Below are 21355 nucleotides of genomic sequence, written 5' to 3'. Positions count from 1 at the left end.
ACACGGGGCGATAACGTATTCGCCAACTAGTATTACGTATGTTAAGAAACGTGGTATCATGAAAACAAGTACTCTCCAACCCAGCCCTCAAGGTCGCACGCAAGCAACCAAGAGCCTCTCGTAGTCACCACGCGTCTCTCCCTCTATCCGCTTGACCAAGTCCTTCTTGTAGACCTGCTTGTACGCCTGGCTGACGGCGCCCATAAAGTTCCTATCCCAATGACAGCGGACGACGCGCTGAACGAGGAGCTCATCCTTTGTTCCGAGGCCGGCCATGGACTCCTCTAGGCGAACAGCCTCGGCCTCAGCTCGGTTAGTAGCACGGTGCACCATCAGGCGAAGCGCGTCTTGCATGTGGCCAGAAAACGACGACTTGAGGATACCGTCAAGCGACTTGTGGAAGCGTTGCTGGTACGATTGCGCAATGGCGCGGAGCTGGGCGTCGTTCTTGCTAGTAAGAATCTGGCAGACTTGGGGGACGTTCTTGCCAACGAAACCACCCATTCCGGCCTGGAGATCGGTAACAGCTTGCTCGATTTCCTGGGGGGTAACCGGGTGAGAGTCTTCATTGCGGCGGGCAGCGATGATCATATCGTACATTTGCTCGGTACCGGCGCTAAGATCGCCTTTGAGATCTGACTGGAGAGACCGTTTGAAGAGCTCCTGGTACTTCTGCTTGATTGCGTTGAGATCCGCATTGCTGCGTCCGATGAGGATGTCATCCAATATGGACTCTTTTGTACCCAAACCCTTCATGGCGTTCATGAGGTTGTAGCAGTCGGAAACCAAGGGACCCCGAGAAATCTCTGCTAGGCCCCTCGCAAACCAACCACTCGTTTCCTTCTCGAGATCTACGACCATGCTGCGCATGAATCGCTGGTCATACTGCGTGCGGATCGTATTGATTTGAATAGGGTCTTTCTTGGATAATATCGCAATGAGCGCTTTCTCGTCCGTACCAAAGCCCTTCATCGCCTTACGAATGGCTTCCACATCGTTGAGGACATTAATATTGGCCGTTTGCTGGGGGCCATATCCGAGAGATGGCTGAGTTGGGGGACCCCCGAATCCAGCCTGTGGGGGTTGAACACTATATTGGCCTGGGGGTGCGCCGAACTGGCCCTGTTGCGGGGGTGGAGCGCCCCATTGACCCTGGGGTGGCGGCGGCCCTCCGTACTGACCTGGAGGAGCGCCATATTGACCGGGAGGAGGTCCATGTCCTTGAGGAGGAGGAGCACCGTAACCTTGCGGAGGGGGAGGAGCACCATATTGACCTTGTGGCGGCGGCGCGCCATATTGACCTTGCGGAGGGTACTGGTTTGGCGGCGGCGCACCATAGCCCTGAGGCGGATAGCCGCCTTGTGGTGGATACTGTTGATTATACATAGGTGGTTGTTGTTGATATTGAGGCTGTTGTCCGTATCCTTGGGGAGGAGGGGCTTCTACAACATATTAGTACTTAGGCGTTCATCAGCGCCAAGTGTGCCACGGAATGAAGGATGGTTGATCATCGGGCTGTACAGTGAGGGGGTGACGACTTACGGCCCGGGTACGGTTGCTGATACCCTCCTGGCTGGTTGTAATACGACATCTTGGCTGTGTCTTGGGCAGGTGTACCGCGACTTGACTAGAGATATGCGCAGCGCTTCGTTGAAGCAGGCGATATGGAACGAGAAAATAAGAGTTGACTGAAAGACGTGGTTCTACCCGATAACAGAGTGGCTGAGTCTATCACTCAGCCTGGTAATGGTGGGGCAGCTCAAGGAATTAGTTTGGATTTCATGACGACTGCCCTTGGCAACGCCCAGGCGTAAGCGAACGCACCTGCAACCACCGTGTGACCCCAAGGTAGCAGCCCAAGTTGCCCAACTAACAGAAGACCGGCTGTGCAGTGGCTGGAATGTGGCGATGAAGCACAGCCTCACGGATATCACGTGGTAATTGTAAGCCCTGGATCTCGCGTTCTAGATATGTAGCCACGCGATACGTACGCGACTGTCGCGTCCGTTGGCGCATACATAGTCACCCAAGCCATTTATAGTGTCCTTGCTCTACCCCGAAGAATACTATTACAAGCTGATAGAGCTCAGTTATTGCATGGACGAGGTGGAAATATGCAAGCGATTACGAAGAGATACATAGCTTCGATATGTACCTCGAGATACTCTACACTCATCGTATCGGGCAACCTGGCATGTCGTAGAGATGCCCATCCGCTAAGGTTCTTTGGCAACGTAAGTGCGCTTACGAGTCCCCTTGATCCTCATCCTCGTCATTCTTCGTACATGAAGCTATACTCTTGCAAAAAGAAAAAAAAAGAAAAAAGAGTTCTGCTGTCCGTGGAACAACCCCCATACAGAGTTTCCTCTGTCGTCAGACGCAATCGCAGCTTCCTCATCCGCTGGCGCAAGGCTGAGCCAAGCTTATGCTAAACTTTGAACTCTCGAGGTCTCCACCAACAACACCTGTTCTCTGCACACCATCTACGATGTACTAACTTCAGGCACCCCCGACGCTTACCGTTCTGTCGGGGAACCTTCGGCCAAAACCGTGACATCATAAGGCAGAACCTATGTTGCCCCTCACGTTTTGCCCCTCACTCACTTCGATTGCACATCACGAGCAAGACTTGGCGCGCGGGCTTGAATCATGGAAACATCAGTAATTGGTGAGCCGCAGGACTCGCCTGCTCAGGTGCGCATAGGCTCGGACAGATATGTGGGCCGATGTAGACTCATCGTTGCGTACAACTCACGTCTACAGTCATCAGAATTGCGAAACAACTAACATTTCGTGATCCATTGCAACTGCATATCGACACTGCAGCCAAGTAATTTTAAGAAATCAACTAACCAACTATCGACTTCAACTGCACAAGAGAAGCATCAGATCAGCCGCATACGCCATCACTAAGTTACGGTTCGCCGATCACCAGCCCTTGGAAAACGGACAACGGGACCCGGCACAGCGCTACAGATAGCAACCTTGTTAGCAGTTTACAGATATAAGAAATACCTGTGTCCAAGTAGACATCGTCAACTCCACCATCTTTGCAATGGCGACCTACGATTCCAACAGACAGGGCTATCAACATTCGCAATACTACCCACCGGCATCACAACAACAACCACCCTACCCAATATCACCAGCTCCGCAGTCTCAGCCTCACAACTACTTCCCCCCCGATCCAGGAACAACAACCAGTATACTCCTCGTCGCCCTCTCAGCCATTGTACTCTTCATCCCCGCAATCCACACACATCATGATGCCGCAACCACAAATCAGCCACCACCGCCGCTCCTCGTCCTCTTCCTCATACAACAGCCAGCGACAAACACACATGCAGCCTCAGCCCACATCGATGCCCGTCCGGCAACCAGACACCCAACAATATCAATACCCCACGTCCTACCCCCCCACCCGTCACCTACGCGCAACAAGCCCCAGTATACGCTCGTCCATCTTCCCAACATAGCCACTACAGTCACCACAGTGAGCACGCATACGACCCCCATGCGTACGCCGACGGCGAGGACAAGTACGAAGGACATCACTACCATCATTACGGACATCGTCACGATGACCATTACGGCAGTGGGCTAGGTGAGGATACAGTGGGAGAGTATAAGCGACGGTATGCCAAGAACCAGAAACTGGAAAAGCGGCCTACGCTGGGAGATAGTTTGTACAAAACTATTGGTAAGGTGGGGAAGATTTTGGGGTCGGAGAGGCATTAGTGTGGTGTTATTACGAGTGAAGATGATCATTACGATGGAAGTGGATGGGAGTGAGGTTCTTGGATAAGACACTTCTTCTAGGCTTTGGGCGTATAAGCTTCTTGGGATCTATACATTGGCGTTTGAGTGGAGCGTATGGATTAGAGTTTTGATACCTCATGTGCTTGTGTTTCTTCACATCGGGCCACTTTCAAACTTGACGAGGCAGGAGTATTGGAATGACAATTCAATGACATATGCAGTCGCACTACAAAGTTTCCGCTAAGCCAATGACATGAGATATCGTGATTCGAAAGAAAAGAGACATCGGAGAACCCACCACGACAATGCAATCAGGAATAGAAAGAGTATCTAGATTGTTCCCATGTGAAATAACATAACCGAGGAGGATGGGGTAGAAGAAAAAGCCAAAGTAATGCTTAACTGCATCGCTTGCAGAGATGTGAAACTTGCCCCCGGCATTGCTAAAACAAAAAACCCCATGTTATGCCAAGTAAAAGCCCGATGCTAATTAAGGCCAGCGTGTTCGAACTTCAGCGCTTGAAGCCGATTCCCCCAACGTGTTTTGTGGCGCGGCCGAGGCGATGCATGCATGCTACTTGTGAGCCCAAAACTTTTGTTTTCTGTGCCTCTCCTCTTGTTGTTCCCCGTGTCCTGTTCGTAATCCCTGCTCGCAACGTTCGAGGCCGTTATCATGTCGTGGTGTGGGTCTGCCGACGTAACGCCAATGCGGAGCCCGCTTCCAACTCAGGATTGCTCCTTATCGCGTGGCTTGGGGTAATTTGCCCAGTGCCGTCGCGTGTGCTGCAGGGTATATCATTGCTTTCTGCTCAACTGCAATAGGATAGTATGCATCCAGTGCATGTAAGCCTGTAGGTACAACGAATCGATGATGGTCGTGATGCGGGAAATTCGCTCCCTATGAGATTTCGCCAATGTGACGCAGGCTTTCGGGCTTCCATGTACCTGTTGCTAGTCAGTATTGGTAGATTTAATATGAGGTAATAGTGATATACCCTCAAAGTTGTGCTTCACGAAAGCCATCGGGTCGTCGTCTTCGCCAGCTCCCATAGTCTTAACACCAGGGCTGAAGCTTGTGATGGGCAGGACGATAACGTCGCCGACCTTTTTGGGTGCCTTCATTCCAGTAAAGTGTTCCCACGTAATGTTGCCCTTGCTTGTGCTCATATCAAAATATTCGGGGTTGTTGAAGTACGAGAAGATGGAGTCGGTCCATACGGCAGGGCCAGTAAACTCGATTATTCCTTTGTGGTCCTTGGAAAGCTTTCCATCGCGCTTGCGGTTGAGTGTCTCTTGCGTGATGTTGGCAACAACGTCGATAAGAACAGGGTGGCCGGGCTTGGATTGGATAGTCCATTGGCAGAACTGGATACGACGAGAGTACCAGTCGGCCCAGTCTGGGCGGTCTGGGTCGGCCTCGATACCAATGACCATGCCGTAGGAGCTTACAGGCACATCCGAGGGTATCCAGTCTGACGCGGGCTTCAAGGCCGCCGTGTCAATGTCCGAGTAGATGCCGCCGCGGGCGAGGAGGATCAGATAACGGAAAAAGTCAGCCTTGAGAACGGGGACTGGGAGGGCGTTGTAGGCTTCAATGACTTCTGGAATGGAGGCGTATAGGTGTCTGATGAGGTGTACGGCGACGTTATCGGTGATGACCTCGTGTACAAACGAGGGGTGGTGGATACTCCAACTAGCCTCGGGCTCGCGGAAAATCTCATCGAACTCGCCCTGTGCGGGGGTGGTCTTCCACGTCTGCCAAATGTAGGCGGGAGTCTTGGTGTCGACATCGTAGGGGAACTGGTACTCGAGCTGCTCTTTAAGCGGCTTCTTCCTCAGCACATCCATGGCAATCTGTGTCTTGGGCGGCTTGGCTGGGGAATCTGGCGTGTTGAAAGACTTGTCGCTCTTTTCTGATGCCTTGATCGCCTGTGCTGCTTTCGCCTTCTTCAGCTCCTCCTGAACTTTTGCGGCCTTTTTTCTTGCGCTCTCCCTATCGGCCGGATTTACCCAAGCAGTCGGGCGGGGCATGTCTTTGGCATTGCGGAAGTTGGGCGCGGTGTTGCCGTGGTGCTGTGCCTTGAAAATGAAAAAAAGCGTCAAACAGGCGAGTGAAAGCACGAGGGCTTTCTTGAAAGAGAGCATCGTGGGTAGGGTGGGCAAACAATTGCCAGAAGGCGGCGCAAGAGGGGTGGAGGGCGTATACAGGAATCCAGGTCAGATCGGGCCAGGTCAGGTACAGGTGCGAGGTGGGTAAATAAAGGGCACAGGTACAGGATTCGAGGCGTAGAAGGGACGGTTGTAAGCGTGGTACAGTGTGGTATGTGATTCTCTGCTTCGGGAAGTGGGCAAAACAGACTAGTGCCGCATGCGGGCTGGCGTGTTGATTGTTGAGTGAAAGAAAGACAGAAAGACAGACAGACAGACAGACAGACAGACAGGCAGGCAAGTCTCGAAGAGGTTTTCTTGCAGGAACGAAGGACAGGCGGGATTATTGTACATGGGCGTAGGCGACGTGTAGGCCTTTTTGAGAGGCGCCAAAGAGCCCCAGAAGGCGGCGCAGGGGAGAGAGAGTTTCAGACGGCCTCGGCTGCGCTAGGGCTTCTAGCGTGCCTGTTGTCGACGAATTGCCCCACGGTCGCTCTTGACCGGGGGCAAAGCTTGTGCCAAAGCAGTTCGCGCCCCGAGTCGCCTCTTCCGCATACACCCAACGCCTGCGACCCTGCGCGCACTGCCATTACGACGCCTAGTCGATCCCACTCAATCCACGACATTGCCGGCTTGTCATGTCACGTCCAACGCTCATCTCAGCTGAGATGCAACAGCCGCGCATGCGCCTCCTACGATGCAACACCGACTTTGTTTCTCGTGCACGCCATGTAAGGAGGAGTGTCCCTCTAACCCTCTCCAAACCTCCCAAAACTTCGCCAAACCTACCTACCTGTCAGTAGTTCTAGTTCTAGAGCTGCTCTTGTTGCACGACTCGCTCCCTCGCCTACTTGCTCTGCATGGGGCCAGATTCAACATTTCCATTTCCAACCGTGACGCGCGTCGGCTCCAAGCACGGAAGGTGCAGCTGAAACGCCGCGTCCTACCTCTTGTAGCATAGTCCTCCCGTGCCCTCAACTACGCAATTGCAATACTCTTGGTGGTTGGCTATCCGCCAAACCGGACATGCATACTAGAACGCCCGCAGTACCAGCTGAAGCGACTGTGAAGAACATAAGACTTGTATCTCATCTGATGTGATGAGGAAGTTATTTGCCTAACCTTGTCGACTGCTGCACACGCTTCTCCTGTCCAACTTGCTATTGGTCAACCCCTCTCCCGCCTCTTATCGCGACATGAGACGGCACATGTACATATACACTCGTCCATCTCGGCGTCATAGAGCCACGATACTGGTTGTGCCGCCTGCACCAACGCGCTATATACAATAAGCACCGCGTCGTCAGCCTGGAGTGCAGCGGCTTCTTTATTGACTTGTCGTCATGAGCCACTGTCAAAGGCAGTTGTAGCTAATCGGCTGTGAGAGGCCAAACACCCCTGCGATAACGACACCCTCCCGCTCCTAGCATCTTCCCATCGTTCTATCCATCGTTCTATCTCGTACGTTTCAACGCTTCCCTATTAGGCTACCGGGCCGTTGCATGCTCTTTGGCGCATATAGCCAAGACATGTTCTACACAATACCTATCTACGTATGTACTGCTTCTTTTCCATCAATCACTGTCGTTGAGGTGCATGTTGACTTCATGACGTCACTCGGCTCTACAACGGCAAGTACCACGTGCCTCAGCACTTGGACCGTTTTCCTCCTGACCATCTCCCCCATTCATTACTGCCTTCTTCCAAACCCCTATAAGTCCACTGCATTATTGATCAAATGTTACTATGTATTACGAGACGTTACAGACACCACACATGTCCCCGTTTCAGCTTCCCGCCGCGCATCTCGACATTCAGTCTTCACTTAACTTTTACCCATCGGGGATATTGTTCTGCCGAAAAGATCCCGTCTCGGTACCTACCATCCGTCCTTGGCGAAAAGCAAAATCCCGGGTAACACCCGCGAGTCAATTGTCGCGGGGAGCAAAAACTGCCTATTCGCTATTAATAGTGCTGCTGCGCATGGCGAAGAAGACGTATCCCAACAACACAGATGCCTGTTCAACTGCGTTATGCGATGCAAAAGCAAGTCGATGTTTTCTCGTGGCGCCTGCCTTACCCCAGGGGTGGCTTTCATTTCGTCTAACCAAATCTACTCCTATCCACAAATTTCCGCTGATCGCCATCTTGACTCAACTAGCAGCAAGGGTGGATTTGACGACATTAGCCTCTCATCTTCCTATACGATGAGTAGCGTCTCAACAGCATCGACTACGCAGTGAATCGTTTTAAAGGGGTGACATGTAAAGATCATCGTTCAATTCCCACGCAGAGAACCGCGGTAGTTGTCAATATGCAACGCTAGGCATTTGAAGGCAAGGCTTATCGAACTTGGACGCAGTCAGCAGCACCAACACCAACACCGAGCAAGATAGGATCGGCCAAGGTGTAAAACTTAGCTCGGCTCGGTCGTATCCGGTACCAACACGAGGTCACCGCAATGTACCAAGGGCTGACTCGGGCTACCTTGCTAACATAGAATTGCTAGCCTTGTAACAAGATTCAAGTACAGCATGCGAGAAATCAGGAGCAACCAAGGCTGGTTACTCATGCTGAACTTGAGAACACGATCATGTTTGCTTAGATCAGGACACAATTACGAAGCAACATACTTATGGCGGGACCCGGGCCGTGCCCTGTCACTCAGGGATCTATGTCTTTTGTCCAATATGGAAGCACGGTTGTTGCCATGTGGGAGGACAGAGGTGACTAGTTTCTTCTCTATGTGGAAGCTGAGGCGCGCCACCCAAAATCAATGCGACACCAGGTGCCCTCTCCCCGTTTGCGCATGGCTTGGATGTCCATAGCGACGAGTCGCGCGACTTTCTCTCTGTTTACCCATTCGGCGACGGCATGACCACGTTCCTGTGGCTGCAGACGCCACTTGACATCCTCCTTATCTTTGTTATCTCTCAACCACCCCAGCAACTGCGCGGGCACGATACCTGCTGGCATGTTCTGCAAGCTCTGACTGTCACTCGGTATCCAGCCCTGGAAGAAGTTGATGTAAACGATCCGTCGCCAAGCGTCGTTCCAGTCCGGTCCGGGGATCGAGGTTTGAGTGTTCCAGTCTTCGGTAGTCATGGCCGTATCTGCTGATGTCTGCCCGTCATGTGATGTCAGCGCTTTCAACCAGTAGCAGCCTTCCAGATCCAGCCACTGTAAAGAGTAGGTATCTTTGGAGAAGCGGCGTAGTATATTTGTGGCTTCGTGCCAGTCGTCATCCAGATCAGAGTAAAAATGTGTACCGCCCAACGAAACACTTGTATGTTTTCCGACCATGGACGTGGTATTCGCGTTCGGAGTCATTGAAGGGCGGGGCCAGTGTGCAAGTGAGAGGTGTGTGATCTTGTTAAGATTCGGCGAAATACGAAGCAAATCTGGCCATGAGGCCCATGGCCCGGGTTTCGCAAGAGACAGCCGACTGAGATTGGTAAAATGTGGAGTTTGAAGCTTCGCTGCCAGTGTTGGTGCATTGACAGCGCTTCCTTCCGCTTCCTCCTCCCAAGACTCGGCTATGTCATCATCTAGATGAAGTGTTCCAAGATCGACTGCCACAGAAGCACTACTAGGGCGTTTGATACACTTTCCAACGTCATGGATTGTAAAAGCCTCGTTCAGCAGTCCAGAAAAGTCGAGGAATTGCACCTCTTCCCATGCTGCTGCGCTCCCATTTTCGATCTGGAACAATATCTTCAACGACTTGAGGTCCAGGCTTCCCTTTTCTCCGTATATCGTCAGGTAGCTCAGTAAGGCTTCTTTAAGCGATACTGGCAGCTCTTTGATATAATGTTGCTCGTATTCCGACAGTTCTTGCCAATGTAGGGCAAAGGTTCGTAGGCAGTAGTGGACAAGACTTCGAGGCGGTGGTATACGCTGTTATGAGTGAGAAACCTGAACTACAGCATTAAGCCTGGCGACTTTGCAACACAAGAGGGGCGCCTGTACCTTCCTGTCCTCATTGGAGACGCGCGCCAAGGTGCCAAACCTCGCAGTACCTCTACTGTTTGCCTCTGTCTTCTTTTTCCTCATGTATGCGGGCGCATGGCGACTTGTCTGCAGCCAGCTGCTGGGTGCTGCCGGTCCCGGTGGTGGTCTTGCGCCCCCAACGATCCGTCTTGGCCTCGCATTAGCCTTTGGTTTTGGAGCATTAACTTCGGGTATGTGTAAGATGCGCCGCAACTCGGGCGGAACGGTACGACTGCTTACTGCAGATGTGAGCTCATCCCGGACCTCTGGTGTCGGTCTGTGAGCCTGTTCGCGCCGGAGCTGTTGTATGCGCTGGTTGACGGTTTGCGGTTCCGACGACGATGACGAAGTAGCCGGGGCTCGCGAGCTTTGTAACGAGGGATGGACGTAGCTTGGTTTTGCCGTTGTGTATGAGGGCGTGTGCTTCTTAGGCATGGCGCCGGCTTGATGGCCGATTAGCTATGCGCGGGGGGGTGTAGATTGTCTGTTGCGCTATATGAGTGATGTCAAAGTAAGCGAGGCGTATACGACGGGTGAGTCAAGCAGCTATGACTCCATCACGGGGCTGGATGGAGAAGGCCTGATCAGGATAGACTCGCTGTATGGGTGATTCACAGAAGAAAAGATGCTGATGCGTGACTCAATGATGCTGCGAGGAGAGCAATTGCAGATGGTGAGGCCGAGCCCTAGAGGTTCGCCATGACGCCATCTGAGGTTTGACGGCCTACGCGTCTACTGTACACGCTCGCACGCAGTGTGGCGACTACCCGCCGGTGTAAGTGTGGCAATGGCTGTGCATTGTGTATCTGAGCGCTATTCTCAGCTATGCAGTGTGACATCTTACGATGCATACATGGCAGATGCCTCGTGTAGACGTATAGGTAGAGACGGCAGCAGCAAGACTAGCTCTCTCTAGTCTTCCCTCGAACCGAAGGCATTACAGGATTCGCAGCTTCGCTTATAACGCTAGACGGACATAAGTATATAGCGTCTCCGCGTTCCAAAGACGACGCGTCGTTCCCCTTCTCGCTACTTGCCTTTGTTCAGAGTAAACTCGACTTCGGTCCGTCTCTACGTACTCCCACAGTAGCGCAACCAGCGAATTACGCATACGGGAACACATGCGAGAGCCTTAATCTTTTGCTAATTGCTAAAGATCGAGCATGAAGAGCATCGGTTTCAGAAGTAAGGGGTAGTGAAAGTAGCCTTGGTGCTGTTTTTCTCACCACCATACACGCACGTTTGCGACGTTCACGCCTCCCCCTTTCCCGTCACGTCGCTCCCAAGTATCCTCCTACAATAGGTACCTATTCCACCACGTTGCCACTACTGTTGCCAACCTGCACCTAGTAGTTTCTTGCGCATCTGGCCAGCTGTCTTGGCTTCATCAGAGTACGAAGGCGTGGCCGGGGGCACATGCTGGTAGCTAATTTTATCTTCGTAAGCCACGGCAGATGACGATCCTCGCCGGGCAAGATCCGCCGTTGGTGGAGCCTCAGATTGGGCCTCGTGCGTACCCGCCTCGAGCTGAGCGCCGCTCCTATCTTTTTTTTCTTTACGCATCTCAACCCACGACTACCTTTACGATGACATGACCTCCTCAGCCCCCGTTCTCTACTTTACCCCGACCTTTGGATTAGCCATGCGCCGATACCCCTGAAAGCATCTAGTCATTCGTTCACACAAACATGCATTTCTCGCCCTCTCGCCTTGTCATAGGCTTCACCGTCTTCATTGCATGCAGCTTCTTTTACACAATAAACTCAATATCCGCTCGCGATCCCACGTCCGTTTTCTTCAGCCCACGCAAGGGATACGCTCCCCGCTATTCTGCCATCCGCCGGCAACAGGCGGAAGCCTTTATAGAAGCCTATAACCCCGCCAGCGTCGTCAAAACCTCGCCCGACGAGAAGAAGAGGAAGCTATGTGTCGGCATACCTTCGTTCAATCGCCCCGGCGCACAATACCTGCCCGATACCGTCGGCTCACTGCTCGAAGGCCTTACGCCTGAAGAGCGACAGGAGATATACTTCATGGTCTTCATACCCCACTCGAAACCCGAGACACACCCAGCGTACCACGAAGAATGGCTCTCTGGTCTTACAGACCAAGTGCTGACCTACGGCTACGGCTTCGACCGCATGCAATACATACGTGATTTGGAGAGAACCAACAACTACAAGGAGAAGGGCTTGTTCGACTACACATACCTCTTGAATGCATGCAAGGAGCAGTACACGCCCTACATTGCATTGTTCGAAGATGACACCGTCGCCATCGACGGCTGGTACCACCGCACAATGGCCGCCATCCACGAGGCTGAGCAACAAGCAGCCTTGCAGCGCGCCAAACCCTACTTCCTCTACCTGCGTCTATTCTACACGGAAGAGTTCCTCGGCTGGAACGCAGAGGACTGGAAGACATACCTAAAAAACTCCATATACGTGGGCATCATTCCTGCCGTCGTCCTGGTCTTGGTGCGCTTCGCCCAACCCACAACCAAACTTTCGCTCGTCCTCCTAACCCGCCGCACCTTCATTGCAACCTACGCCTCGCTCGCCATCCTCATCCTCATTTTCTTCGGCCTCGGCCGCGTCACCGTCCTCCCCATGCCCGTCGGCGTTCACGAAATGTCGCAATTCGGGTGCTGCAGCCAAGCTTTCGTCTTCCCCAACGTCAAGGCCGGCGAGCTCGTCGAATACTTCAAAGACCGTCACATTGGCTACATGGACGTCTTGACTGAGGACTTTGCAAACGAGCGCGGGGAGCTGCGATATGCGGTCACGCCCAGCGTTGTTCAGCATGTGGGCAGAGCGACTGGTAACGGGCCGTGGAATAAATGGGGTATGCGCGCGGACAAGATTTGGAGTTTTGCGTTTGAGAAGTTTGATTGGAGGGCGTTGAAGAAGGAGCATGAGGCTGTGAATAAGTTGAGGAGTCAGAATGAGAGGGCGGTTGGTGATGGTGGTGGTAGTGGTGGTACGTGGAATTTGCGCCATGGCCGCGCGTAATGTTATGATCAACTCATGTGTATGATTGCGTAGTATACCCATCAACAATTCAGGCGTTTCGTTTTTTTCTTTCTTCGAATTAGAGTTTATTGGTTATCTTGAATCTGTTTTCTTTCCTTTCATTGCTTGCGGCATAGGATACGGGAGCATAGATGGATTAGATCATTGATGCTCAACAGGCGCGTTGATGGACTCATTCAGACCACATGGTATAATATATATCTTGCATTTGAACTACTTATCTCTTCTCCTCAGTTTCCAGTCGTACTTGTAGTTATGCTGTCAATAACCATTTATCACGCTCTCCTCGCGCAACATCACTTTACCTATTTCCTTCCTCTTAACTTGAAGCGCGCAACATGCCGCAGCTAACGCAACCCTATTCATACAAATGACTCTTCTCATGACCAAGAGTACTGGACATCTACTACCGGAAGAGTAAGTAGTTCTTAGCAGTGATGCCAGGCATCGACTACAACTTGTAGGAGGGCAAAAACAAGACGCTTAAGAGCGGTATTAGTGGCGGAGAGATATATTGAAACTTAGATTGCAAGCTTTGATGATCGGTTTAGGTCTTTGTTGTCATTTTTGGGGTTGTGGTAATAATAATCTTCTAGATTTTCACTGAAACTTTCCTCGATATTTCGCTTATGCTGCGTGGTTATCACTGTTTCTTAAGTCCAATACATATAATACACGTGCTCTCAGACTGGATCATAGTTCACGAGTTTGGGTTTTAAATCCAGGTTTCTGTCAACTGAACGGCTGTTCACTTGAAACTAAATGTCGTTGTTCTGAGCTCTTTGATCTTAATGGATATGGGAAGGTAGTATTCCGGGATCTTATCATAAAGGGTTTTGAAATTTGAAGCCTTGATATCGATAACGGTTACCTGCCTCCTTCTACCAGTTGCGATTTATCCAGTGTTCCCATTGTCGGCTTTGAAATGGATGATTTAAAACGTAACTTGAATTGTTAGAGGGAAATTAGGTGTGTCTCATTTGTCCCGGCTGTTTCTGATATGTTAGCGAAGTAAATCTGCAGCCCTTACATCGATTTCTTGTTAGAATTCAGCACTCTGAGCTATGGACATGTCGCAAACTACAACCCTTTCACTATCGAGCACTATGACAAGAATTACTATGATCTCGTCGTCTGGAAACAGCAGAGAACTTTGACTCAGCAATCTCACAGAAGTCCACAGATGATTGAGACGCCACTGAACTTCCAGTAACTAGTTTGCAAGTGTCATACGATTCATTCTACGAGTGTCGGATACTGAATACAGTCATCTCCAGCTTGATTGTCTCGCATAGTGCATTTCCATAGATCAAAGTCACGCTGCTTCAATAAAAATGACCCCACAAGTTAAGTCCTAGATATTTGCACGTTGAACAAAATAGGATAAAGTGAAGAATGACGTTGGCGAAAGGCCAATGAGAGTTTGCAAAAGGGGTATCGACGAGGAAGATAAGATGCCTAGGCTTGTGTTTGGTCTAAACGAATCGAGTGGTGTTATCAGCATGCTGAGGATACACTGATTATATATCATGAAGAATTATGTTGCAAATACAGAGAACACAATAAATCAGGTACATGATATGGGTAATACATAAGTGTAGAGAGACCCGGAAAGGGCAGCAGACTATGTATGAGGAAAAAGCCTCTACTACAGTATTACTTTGCCTACTTTGCCTACTTTGCCTCCACGGCGCACGAATCACCGCAAGCTTGTTGCGTCTTATCTTCACCTCCTTCCACATCACACTCAACACCAATCAACCTCGCAAGTTCCGAAACATTGGTGTGATCCACCGTGTTCTGCATGCGGTACATGTACTCGCATTGACCATCTACCCAAACCAGTCAGCATACACATTTCAGCACATAGCAATCATTTCGTATACTCACCAGCAGAAAGAATCATCTCTCCACCATTCAAGGCCTTTGGTCCCACATAAGTCACATGTTGCAGAGTTCCCAACGCACCCTTGATACCACCCCACACCCTGCTCATGGCACTACCCTCGTTCCGCATGTAGTCTCTCTGCTCGTCGCCAGCCTTTCCTTCTTTGAGGGCAGACTTGAACTTGAACAGTGAGTGCAGGCGGAGCGTGGGATCTGTATAGATGGGATATGCAGATGAGGAGTTGGTGGCGTAGGTGTCGATGGGTTGGTAGGAGCCATTGCCTATGATGAGTACTAGGAAATTGTTAAGATTGACATCTCACATAGACGGCCGAAGAGTGCGTACTTTGAGTATTTGGAGGAAGGTTCGAAGGAGGTATAGACTTGGAAATGCACCGAACGTAAGCTTGGCAGTTTAAGCACCCTGGTGAGAATGTTAGTGTGTCCCGTTCAGCTTGCAATAGAGTTTCGTGAATGATGCACAACAGGGTAACGTCATGGGGCTTGCCATGCCTTCCACGGAATGTGCAGTGACTCGGAAGGTTGTTTCACGATTTCTTCTCCACTGTGACTTACAGAAGTGCCGAGTAAACACCAGAACGGTCCGTTTCCCCTGAGCAAGCTCCCCCAATGTCTTTGTCTTGCCCTCGTGATCATAGACCTCCACCTTCAGCGCTTGCGTTAGCTCGTCGGGAGTTGGTGCGGTATGCGCGTTGGCAGCATCCGTATCGGTGGATGTATACGATGGAACGGTCATCATGCACAGACGTATTCGAAAGAGTAATGTCTGTTCCGTCAACCTGGTGTGGGTGAGCCTTAGATCACTGATGACGACGGATCGAGACATCCAGACCTGGCGCAACCGTGGCACTAAGGACTAACGCTATCCTAATATGGTATAATGCCACTATGTTCGGCGGGTCTTCCCGATTTGACAATACCACCGTCACTTCCTCTTTACAAGCTGCACTGGTTCTTGATGCCGCTCGCAGCGCATAGTCCACAGTTCTGTTGCACATGTAAAAGTGCCATAGGATCTCAACTAACAAATCATACTTGCTCAGCGAAATTCAAATGCCTTTTGTACAAGTCCAACAGTCCAAGCTCCAAAAATTGAAAGTGACTTAGGCAAGGACAGGGTGGCTAGTTTGCATCTCCAAAGCGGCATCATGAGTCTGTGTTTTGAAAAAAGGCTGGCGGTTTATGAAAAACTCCTTGTACTCACTGTGGAGCATGCTGGGTTCGCCGATGTCCAATACGTCCATACGGCGACATAAAAATTTCAAAATAGCAACGTCGACAGTAAACATCGTAAGGGTTCAAGTCAGAACTTGGGAATCTGTCTCAGAGCAGATTTGAGGGTGAGCACTATAACAGGTCGAAGCGGAACATGGCAAATTTCAGTATTGCCAACTACGCTACATACGGTCATTCAGTGAGACGATCCACTCACGCCGTCGTATATGCGGTTACGTTGGTGGAGTTGTACGAGCATCAGCATGTTCACACCACCGCTACCACGGCAAAGTCCTAAGACGATCTTTTCCAATGTACCATCAAGTTCGCGAGACGATCGCCGATTTACATTCTGAGCCATCGCCAAAGTCTCCGGCCTCGTGTTAAACTTGATGTCGCTCGTTTTCCCCATCGTATTGACAATCCTCGTGTTGGATGATTCAAATGGGCATAGTAATTTGATTACTCGCCAAGAGGGAGCCTTCCTGAAGCGATGACACTATTACCGTTTGGGTTTCCATGTCACTCAGTCCAAGTCACATCAAGACGTCGAAGACTGGGTAAGTTCGCCGGTGTCATGCCAACCACACCAGACATCCGAGGGCATCCGATATACTGGCAGATCATCAAGACTGGCATGGCTCTGACCTTCTCTAGAGAGGATAAATTGGCCATAGGTTCAGCCCAGTACGTTGTCACCTCCCATCACTAGCTGTCTACACCACCCTCGACACATCTACTCCTCTACTTGACTCAGTTCTTACACTGATAATTCCTAAAATGTTGCCCAGAGCTTTCTTGTTTGCTTTTCTCCTCTCATCAGGTGTTTCTGCTTTGCCACGCGCCTCCCCTATGGATAAACGCATCGAGCTAGGCGAGGAACAAACTCCCAACCCGCAGCCCGATCCTCCTGGTGTTACTCCCATTCCTCATGGAAGTCCTAAACCCCACCATCATCATGGCACCCCTGAAGCAGGCGGAGACCTTGAGCGACGCCAACCTCAGAAGACACCTGCTCCTCATCACACTCCCGTGCAAAGAGATCTTGTGCAAAGCCAGGCACAAAGTCCGCAGCCCTAACCTGCTCGTGGTACTCCCAAATTTCAAGGAAGTCCTAAACCTCATCACAATCATGGCATTCCTGAAGCAGGCGAAGCCCTTGAGCGACGCCAACCCCAGAAGACACCTACTCCCACCCCCACTCCTGCACAACGAGACCTTGAGCAACGCGATGCACCTACTCAAATACCTAAACAACGACATGTTAAGCAACGCGAGTCACCTAGTCAAGTCCCTGCGGTTTCAACCCCCAAATTCGGTGCAGGCGAAACTTGGTCCATTGCAAACGCGACTCGTCATTGTTCAGCGGACAACTCTGGCTGCGATTACGAATTTGATGTCACTATTGGTGGTGGTACGGAACATTGTAGCATCAAGCGCAAGCCTGGCTCCGATGCCACTACGGAAAGCTGGTCCAACGAGCCGTGCAGTACTGGCTCGGATGTGATCATCTCGTGGAGCTATGCCATAGAGCCTGCGCCACCGCATGCTCTTATTACAGTAAACAAATGTGTGCAGCTTGCTTGGTTCGGAATCCCGACTAAAGCGCCGCCCATGGGAGGGTTGGTTGGGCTGATCTGGCCTGTCTACCTGCCATTATGGGTGTTTCTCGAAATACCTTGAGCCACCTGGATCTGGTTGGCTTGGTGGCCAAGAACATCAACTCCTATAGTAATTTGTTAGTAAATCGATGCAGCCACGCTTTCTAACACCCACAACGTATTTGAAGTTCATTGTTTGCTGCGATCGCCTCTACTGACTCGCGTTTTTGGTGTTGCAATTTTCTCGAGCCCATCTCATCGCGATGCCAGGCACCGGCCACCGCTTGCAGCCCGCTGTTCTCCAGGCTATCCTCGACCGAATTGCTGCCTGCGAAAGTGATCGAGCCATCTCTAGAGCTACAGGTGCGAGCCGTAACACAGTAGCAAAGCTGAGGTTGAGCTTAGAGTTTTGGGGCGTGCCTTATCCGCCGCGCTGCGTTCGACTTGGGCGGCCATCTATACTCCGGCAAGCTCAGCGCGAAGGCCTTCAGGCATACCTCAATGGCTCACCGGGCGCATACATGGATGAGATGAGGGACTTCTTGTACGACGAGTACGACGTTAGGATAAGCCTTGCGAGCGTTTACCGAGAGCTAGAGAAGATGAGATGGTCTCGCAAGCTTGCAACAAAGCGGGCAAAGGAGCAGAGTGAGCCACTCCGCCGCCTCTATCTTGCCAGGATGGCGCAACACTATAAGGCGGAGCAGATCGTTGCGTTGGACGAGAGCGCCTGCAATGAGCGTACGGGCGACCGCAAGTATGGCTGGTCTCCAATCGGGGAGCCGGTGGAGCTATCACACAGCTTCAGGCGATCAGAACGGTGGTCGCTGCTGCCAGCCATGACGATAGATGGCTACATAAGCTATAAGATCTTTCAAGGCGCGATTACATCTGAGATCCTAGAAGACTTCTTAGAGTTTCAAGTGCTGCCGTTCTGCAATCCTCACCCAGGGCCAGCCTCAGTAATCGTGCTTGATAACGCCTCCATCCATCGATCAGAGCGTGTACGGGTGCTTTGCCAAAGTGCTGGAGTACTCCTTGAGTATCTGCCGCCATACTCACCAGATTTCAACCCCATCGAGAAGAGCTTTAAGCAGCTCAAGGGGTGGATGAAAAGGAATTCAGCGCAAGCGGAGAACTTCATTGACTTTGGGGTCTTTCTTGAGTATGCAGCGCAGCTGGTGTGCTGTAATATTAACTGCAGAAGCTGGTTCCATAGGTGTGGCTATCCCTATTAATTGTGCTTTTAAATGGATGCCACAGTACGTTTCTATAGGTAGATGATACCATACAAATGCGAACGATTACACCTTAATGCGCAACCCACAAAAGCGATTTAATAATTCTAAAAAATAAGAGCTATTTCTATACATATAGAACTATCTTAGGAAGTTAACCTGTTATAATCGCATAACGTTGTAGTGTTGTACATAGGGCTATCCAAATAGACTATTGTTGCAGCGCATTTGAAACGCCTGAAAAACCTCAACACTATAGCGGGCACGGGCCGCTGTCACCAAAAACGCTCAGGCCACTAAGCTTCAAGCATTCTCGCCATCATCCTCCACAACACTGCTAGACGGTTCAACCACCAATTTCTTGCGCGCAATCTCTTCTCTTTTCTTACAACGTTCGACTCGTCTCCAGTTACGATCTGTGAGACCCTGGTACCCAGCTTGCCATTCTTTTGCAGTGTTTTGTAGCGTGAAAAACCAGCCAGAAGGCTGCTTGAAATGCTGCGTCCACAACTTCAAGATATCACCAGATGGCTGCATCAAGAGGTTGATATCCATAGCTCCGTCAATAACAAGAGTCTTATAAAGCTCGTTAATGTCCTCTCCAACTGTAGGAAATTTTAACTTAAGGTAGTTAAAGAAATTACTAGTATGCTCGTTAATCTCCTGCTCATGATCATATCGGATAGGCGCCCACTGAGATGCACTAGATACCTCAGCTCTTGTTATCGTTGGTGCAGCTGCCTGCAAGTTAGACTCCTGTTGAGGTTGCCTGTTCATCCGCTCAAGCTGTCCAACGATGAGCAGTTTTGTTAAGCTTTTGATATCATCGTCGCCATCTCCAGCCGCCCGCAACTTGCGCGTTTTCTCATGCACCCGCAGGTCCTTTGCTCTCAAAATTGCAAGCCGTACATCATCAGATGGCTCATCGTACGTTGCCCTTCTCGCTGTAATTGCTCTTGCCCACATGGAGATAATGTTGCCGTTGACAAAGAGGTGATCTTCGAAGCGCGCTGGCTGCCTCGCTGTTGGCGCCATCCAGCAGCAATAAGGATAGTTCTCGCAATGGGTATCTGTACAGCGCCATCTATCCCGGATAGCAATAGCATGCCCGCTACCTGCTTGTTCAGCTGCTATTACACCAGCAAGCCCCTCCTCTTGAATCACCGTTGCGGTGCGTCGACGAGGACCGTCGACAACCGTTGGCAACGGCTGCTGCTCCCCTGGAATTTCAGCCAAGATGAGCTCGAAATCGACGTTTACTGGCTCGCTGACATAGTTATCAACCTCTACAACAAGGCGCTGAAAGCTATTCCACGTTGCATCAACACCTCGCCGCAATCGCTTTATCGCGCGCTCGCGTTTGGCCTGCTTAGCTGGGTAAACAACAGTGCAAACAGATGAGATCTTCGCTCTTTTTGGCCGTAATTCTGCAACAACGTCATCTACCCACTGCCATAGGTCGTCGAAATGCAGCGAGTACAGCCGTACGCCGTGCTCGCTATCGGCAGCTTCAGGAATAAAGTGTTTCTCCATATCACCACCAAGGCAAGCCCTCCACCTAACGCGCAGTACAGGATTAACCTCATCCTCTAGCGCTTGCGATGAGCGAGGCAGCCATGGAGTGCCTTCTTGACGTCGGTACGCTGGCTCTCCCTCATCCTCAACACTACCGGCAGCGCCCTTAGCAGCGATCTCATCCTCATCCTCAGGCAGCGGATCGCCATCTCCATCCTCGAAAGTATCCTCATCCTCGCCAACGATATCTTCAGCTTGCGCGGAGGCAGCTGTTTGGGTGGCTTGCAGCTCAGGCTCGGACAACGGGCTTTGACGGCGCGGCGGGGCAGTCGCTGGAGGCGACGGCAGCGCCTCACGGCGGACACGTTTAGGCGTTAAATGGGTAGGATTTTGTCTAGTTGCTGGCGCTCTACGCTTCTGGGAGGACGGGTTAACGCCTTGATCGAATGGCTGCTTCGGCTTACGCTGGCGCTTGGGCGGCATCCCAACAGCAGCTAGATTGAGCTCGCAACAAGCTCCACACAAACAAAACGCTATACACGAACGATTTAGAGTACAGGACTAGCTTCATGGGCTTCTGGAGGTGGGAAACGGCTGCTGCATTAATTTACTAACAAATTACTATGGGAGTTGATGTTCTTGGGCACCAAGCTAACCAGATCCAGGCGGCTCAAGGTATTTCGAAAACCACAATAACCAGTAACAGTTGCCATGCACTCAAGTAAATCCATAGAGCTGTCTTCTGAGCGGAAGTAATCTACATAGTAATCGAAATTTTGACAGTTGTTTGATCAGTATCATGAATGAATGAAGTGCCAGGGGTGATGTATCCAGATACTCCCCGATAGGAAATTTTATCGTAAACACATGGGGTGGGCACGTCCCACCTACCCCCACATCGGCTAGCACTTTTCGAACCAGTCAAAACCACCGCACTCGATCGACTTCA

The 21355-nt window shown here is 51.0% G+C and overlaps 9 protein-coding genes across 9 annotated transcripts; 4 read left to right on the top strand and 5 right to left on the bottom strand.

The window, feature by feature from the left end:
* Window positions 1-87: 87 nt before the first annotated feature.
* PtrM4_027570 (annexin A7) lies at window positions 88-1591 on the bottom strand (the record flags this gene model as incomplete). Its single annotated transcript, XM_001932464.2, has 2 exons — window positions 88-1442; window positions 1543-1591. The coding sequence occupies 2 exons, from the start codon at window positions 1589-1591 to the stop codon at window positions 88-90; spliced, it is 1404 nt and encodes a 467-aa protein (XP_001932499.1).
* Window positions 1592-3055: 1464 nt separating this feature from the next.
* PtrM4_027560 (uncharacterized protein) lies at window positions 3056-3604 on the top strand (the record flags this gene model as incomplete). The annotated part of the gene is made up of 1 exon (XM_001932463.2): window positions 3056-3604. One exon carries the CDS (start codon window positions 3056-3058, stop codon window positions 3602-3604), a length of 549 nt encoding a protein of 182 aa, XP_001932498.2.
* A 1053-nt stretch (window positions 3605-4657) lies between these two features.
* Window positions 4658-5904, bottom strand: PtrM4_027550 (OCH1, Mannosyltransferase OCH1; the record flags this gene model as incomplete). Its single annotated transcript, XM_001932462.2, has 2 exons — window positions 4658-4704; window positions 4755-5904. The coding sequence occupies 2 exons, from the start codon at window positions 5902-5904 to the stop codon at window positions 4658-4660; spliced, it is 1197 nt and encodes a 398-aa protein (XP_001932497.1).
* Window positions 5905-8649: 2745 nt separating this feature from the next.
* Window positions 8650-10332, bottom strand: PtrM4_027540 (uncharacterized protein; the record flags this gene model as incomplete). Its single annotated transcript, XM_001932461.2, has 2 exons — window positions 8650-9804; window positions 9877-10332. 2 exons carry the CDS (start codon window positions 10330-10332, stop codon window positions 8650-8652), a joined length of 1611 nt encoding a protein of 536 aa, XP_001932496.1.
* Window positions 10333-11585: 1253 nt separating this feature from the next.
* Window positions 11586-12801, top strand: PtrM4_027530 (Glyco-transf-54 multi-domain protein; the record flags this gene model as incomplete). Its single annotated transcript, XM_066103766.1, has 2 exons — window positions 11586-12741; window positions 12794-12801. The coding sequence occupies 2 exons, from the start codon at window positions 11586-11588 to the stop codon at window positions 12799-12801; spliced, it is 1164 nt and encodes a 387-aa protein (XP_065965968.1).
* A 1802-nt stretch (window positions 12802-14603) lies between these two features.
* On the bottom strand, window positions 14604-15573 carry PtrM4_027520 (AhpC-TSA-2 domain containing protein; the record flags this gene model as incomplete). Its single annotated transcript, XM_001932459.2, has 4 exons — window positions 14604-14761; window positions 14820-15110; window positions 15163-15240; window positions 15393-15573. 4 exons carry the CDS (start codon window positions 15571-15573, stop codon window positions 14604-14606), a joined length of 708 nt encoding a protein of 235 aa, XP_001932494.1.
* A 1056-nt stretch (window positions 15574-16629) lies between these two features.
* PtrM4_027510 (uncharacterized protein) lies at window positions 16630-17132 on the top strand (the record flags this gene model as incomplete). The annotated part of the gene is made up of 2 exons (XM_066103765.1): window positions 16630-16739; window positions 16844-17132. 2 exons carry the CDS (start codon window positions 16630-16632, stop codon window positions 17130-17132), a joined length of 399 nt encoding a protein of 132 aa, XP_065965967.1.
* Window positions 17133-17916: 784 nt separating this feature from the next.
* PtrM4_027500 (DDE-3 multi-domain protein) lies at window positions 17917-18891 on the top strand (the record flags this gene model as incomplete). The annotated part of the gene is made up of 1 exon (XM_066103764.1): window positions 17917-18891. One exon carries the CDS (start codon window positions 17917-17919, stop codon window positions 18889-18891), a length of 975 nt encoding a protein of 324 aa, XP_065965966.1.
* Window positions 18892-19194: 303 nt separating this feature from the next.
* PtrM4_027490 (uncharacterized protein) lies at window positions 19195-20889 on the bottom strand (the record flags this gene model as incomplete). The annotated part of the gene is made up of 1 exon (XM_066103763.1): window positions 19195-20889. The coding sequence occupies one exon, from the start codon at window positions 20887-20889 to the stop codon at window positions 19195-19197; it is 1695 nt and encodes a 564-aa protein (XP_065965965.1).
* Between the last annotated feature and the right edge of the window lie 466 nt (window positions 20890-21355).

Source organism: Pyrenophora tritici-repentis, chromosome 1 (genome assembly GCF_003171515.1).
Source record: "Pyrenophora tritici-repentis strain M4 chromosome 1, whole genome shotgun sequence".
NCBI classification, from domain to species: Eukaryota; Fungi; Ascomycota; class Dothideomycetes; order Pleosporales; family Pleosporaceae; genus Pyrenophora; species Pyrenophora tritici-repentis.
This window is presented reverse-complemented; position numbering and strand designations above follow the sequence as displayed.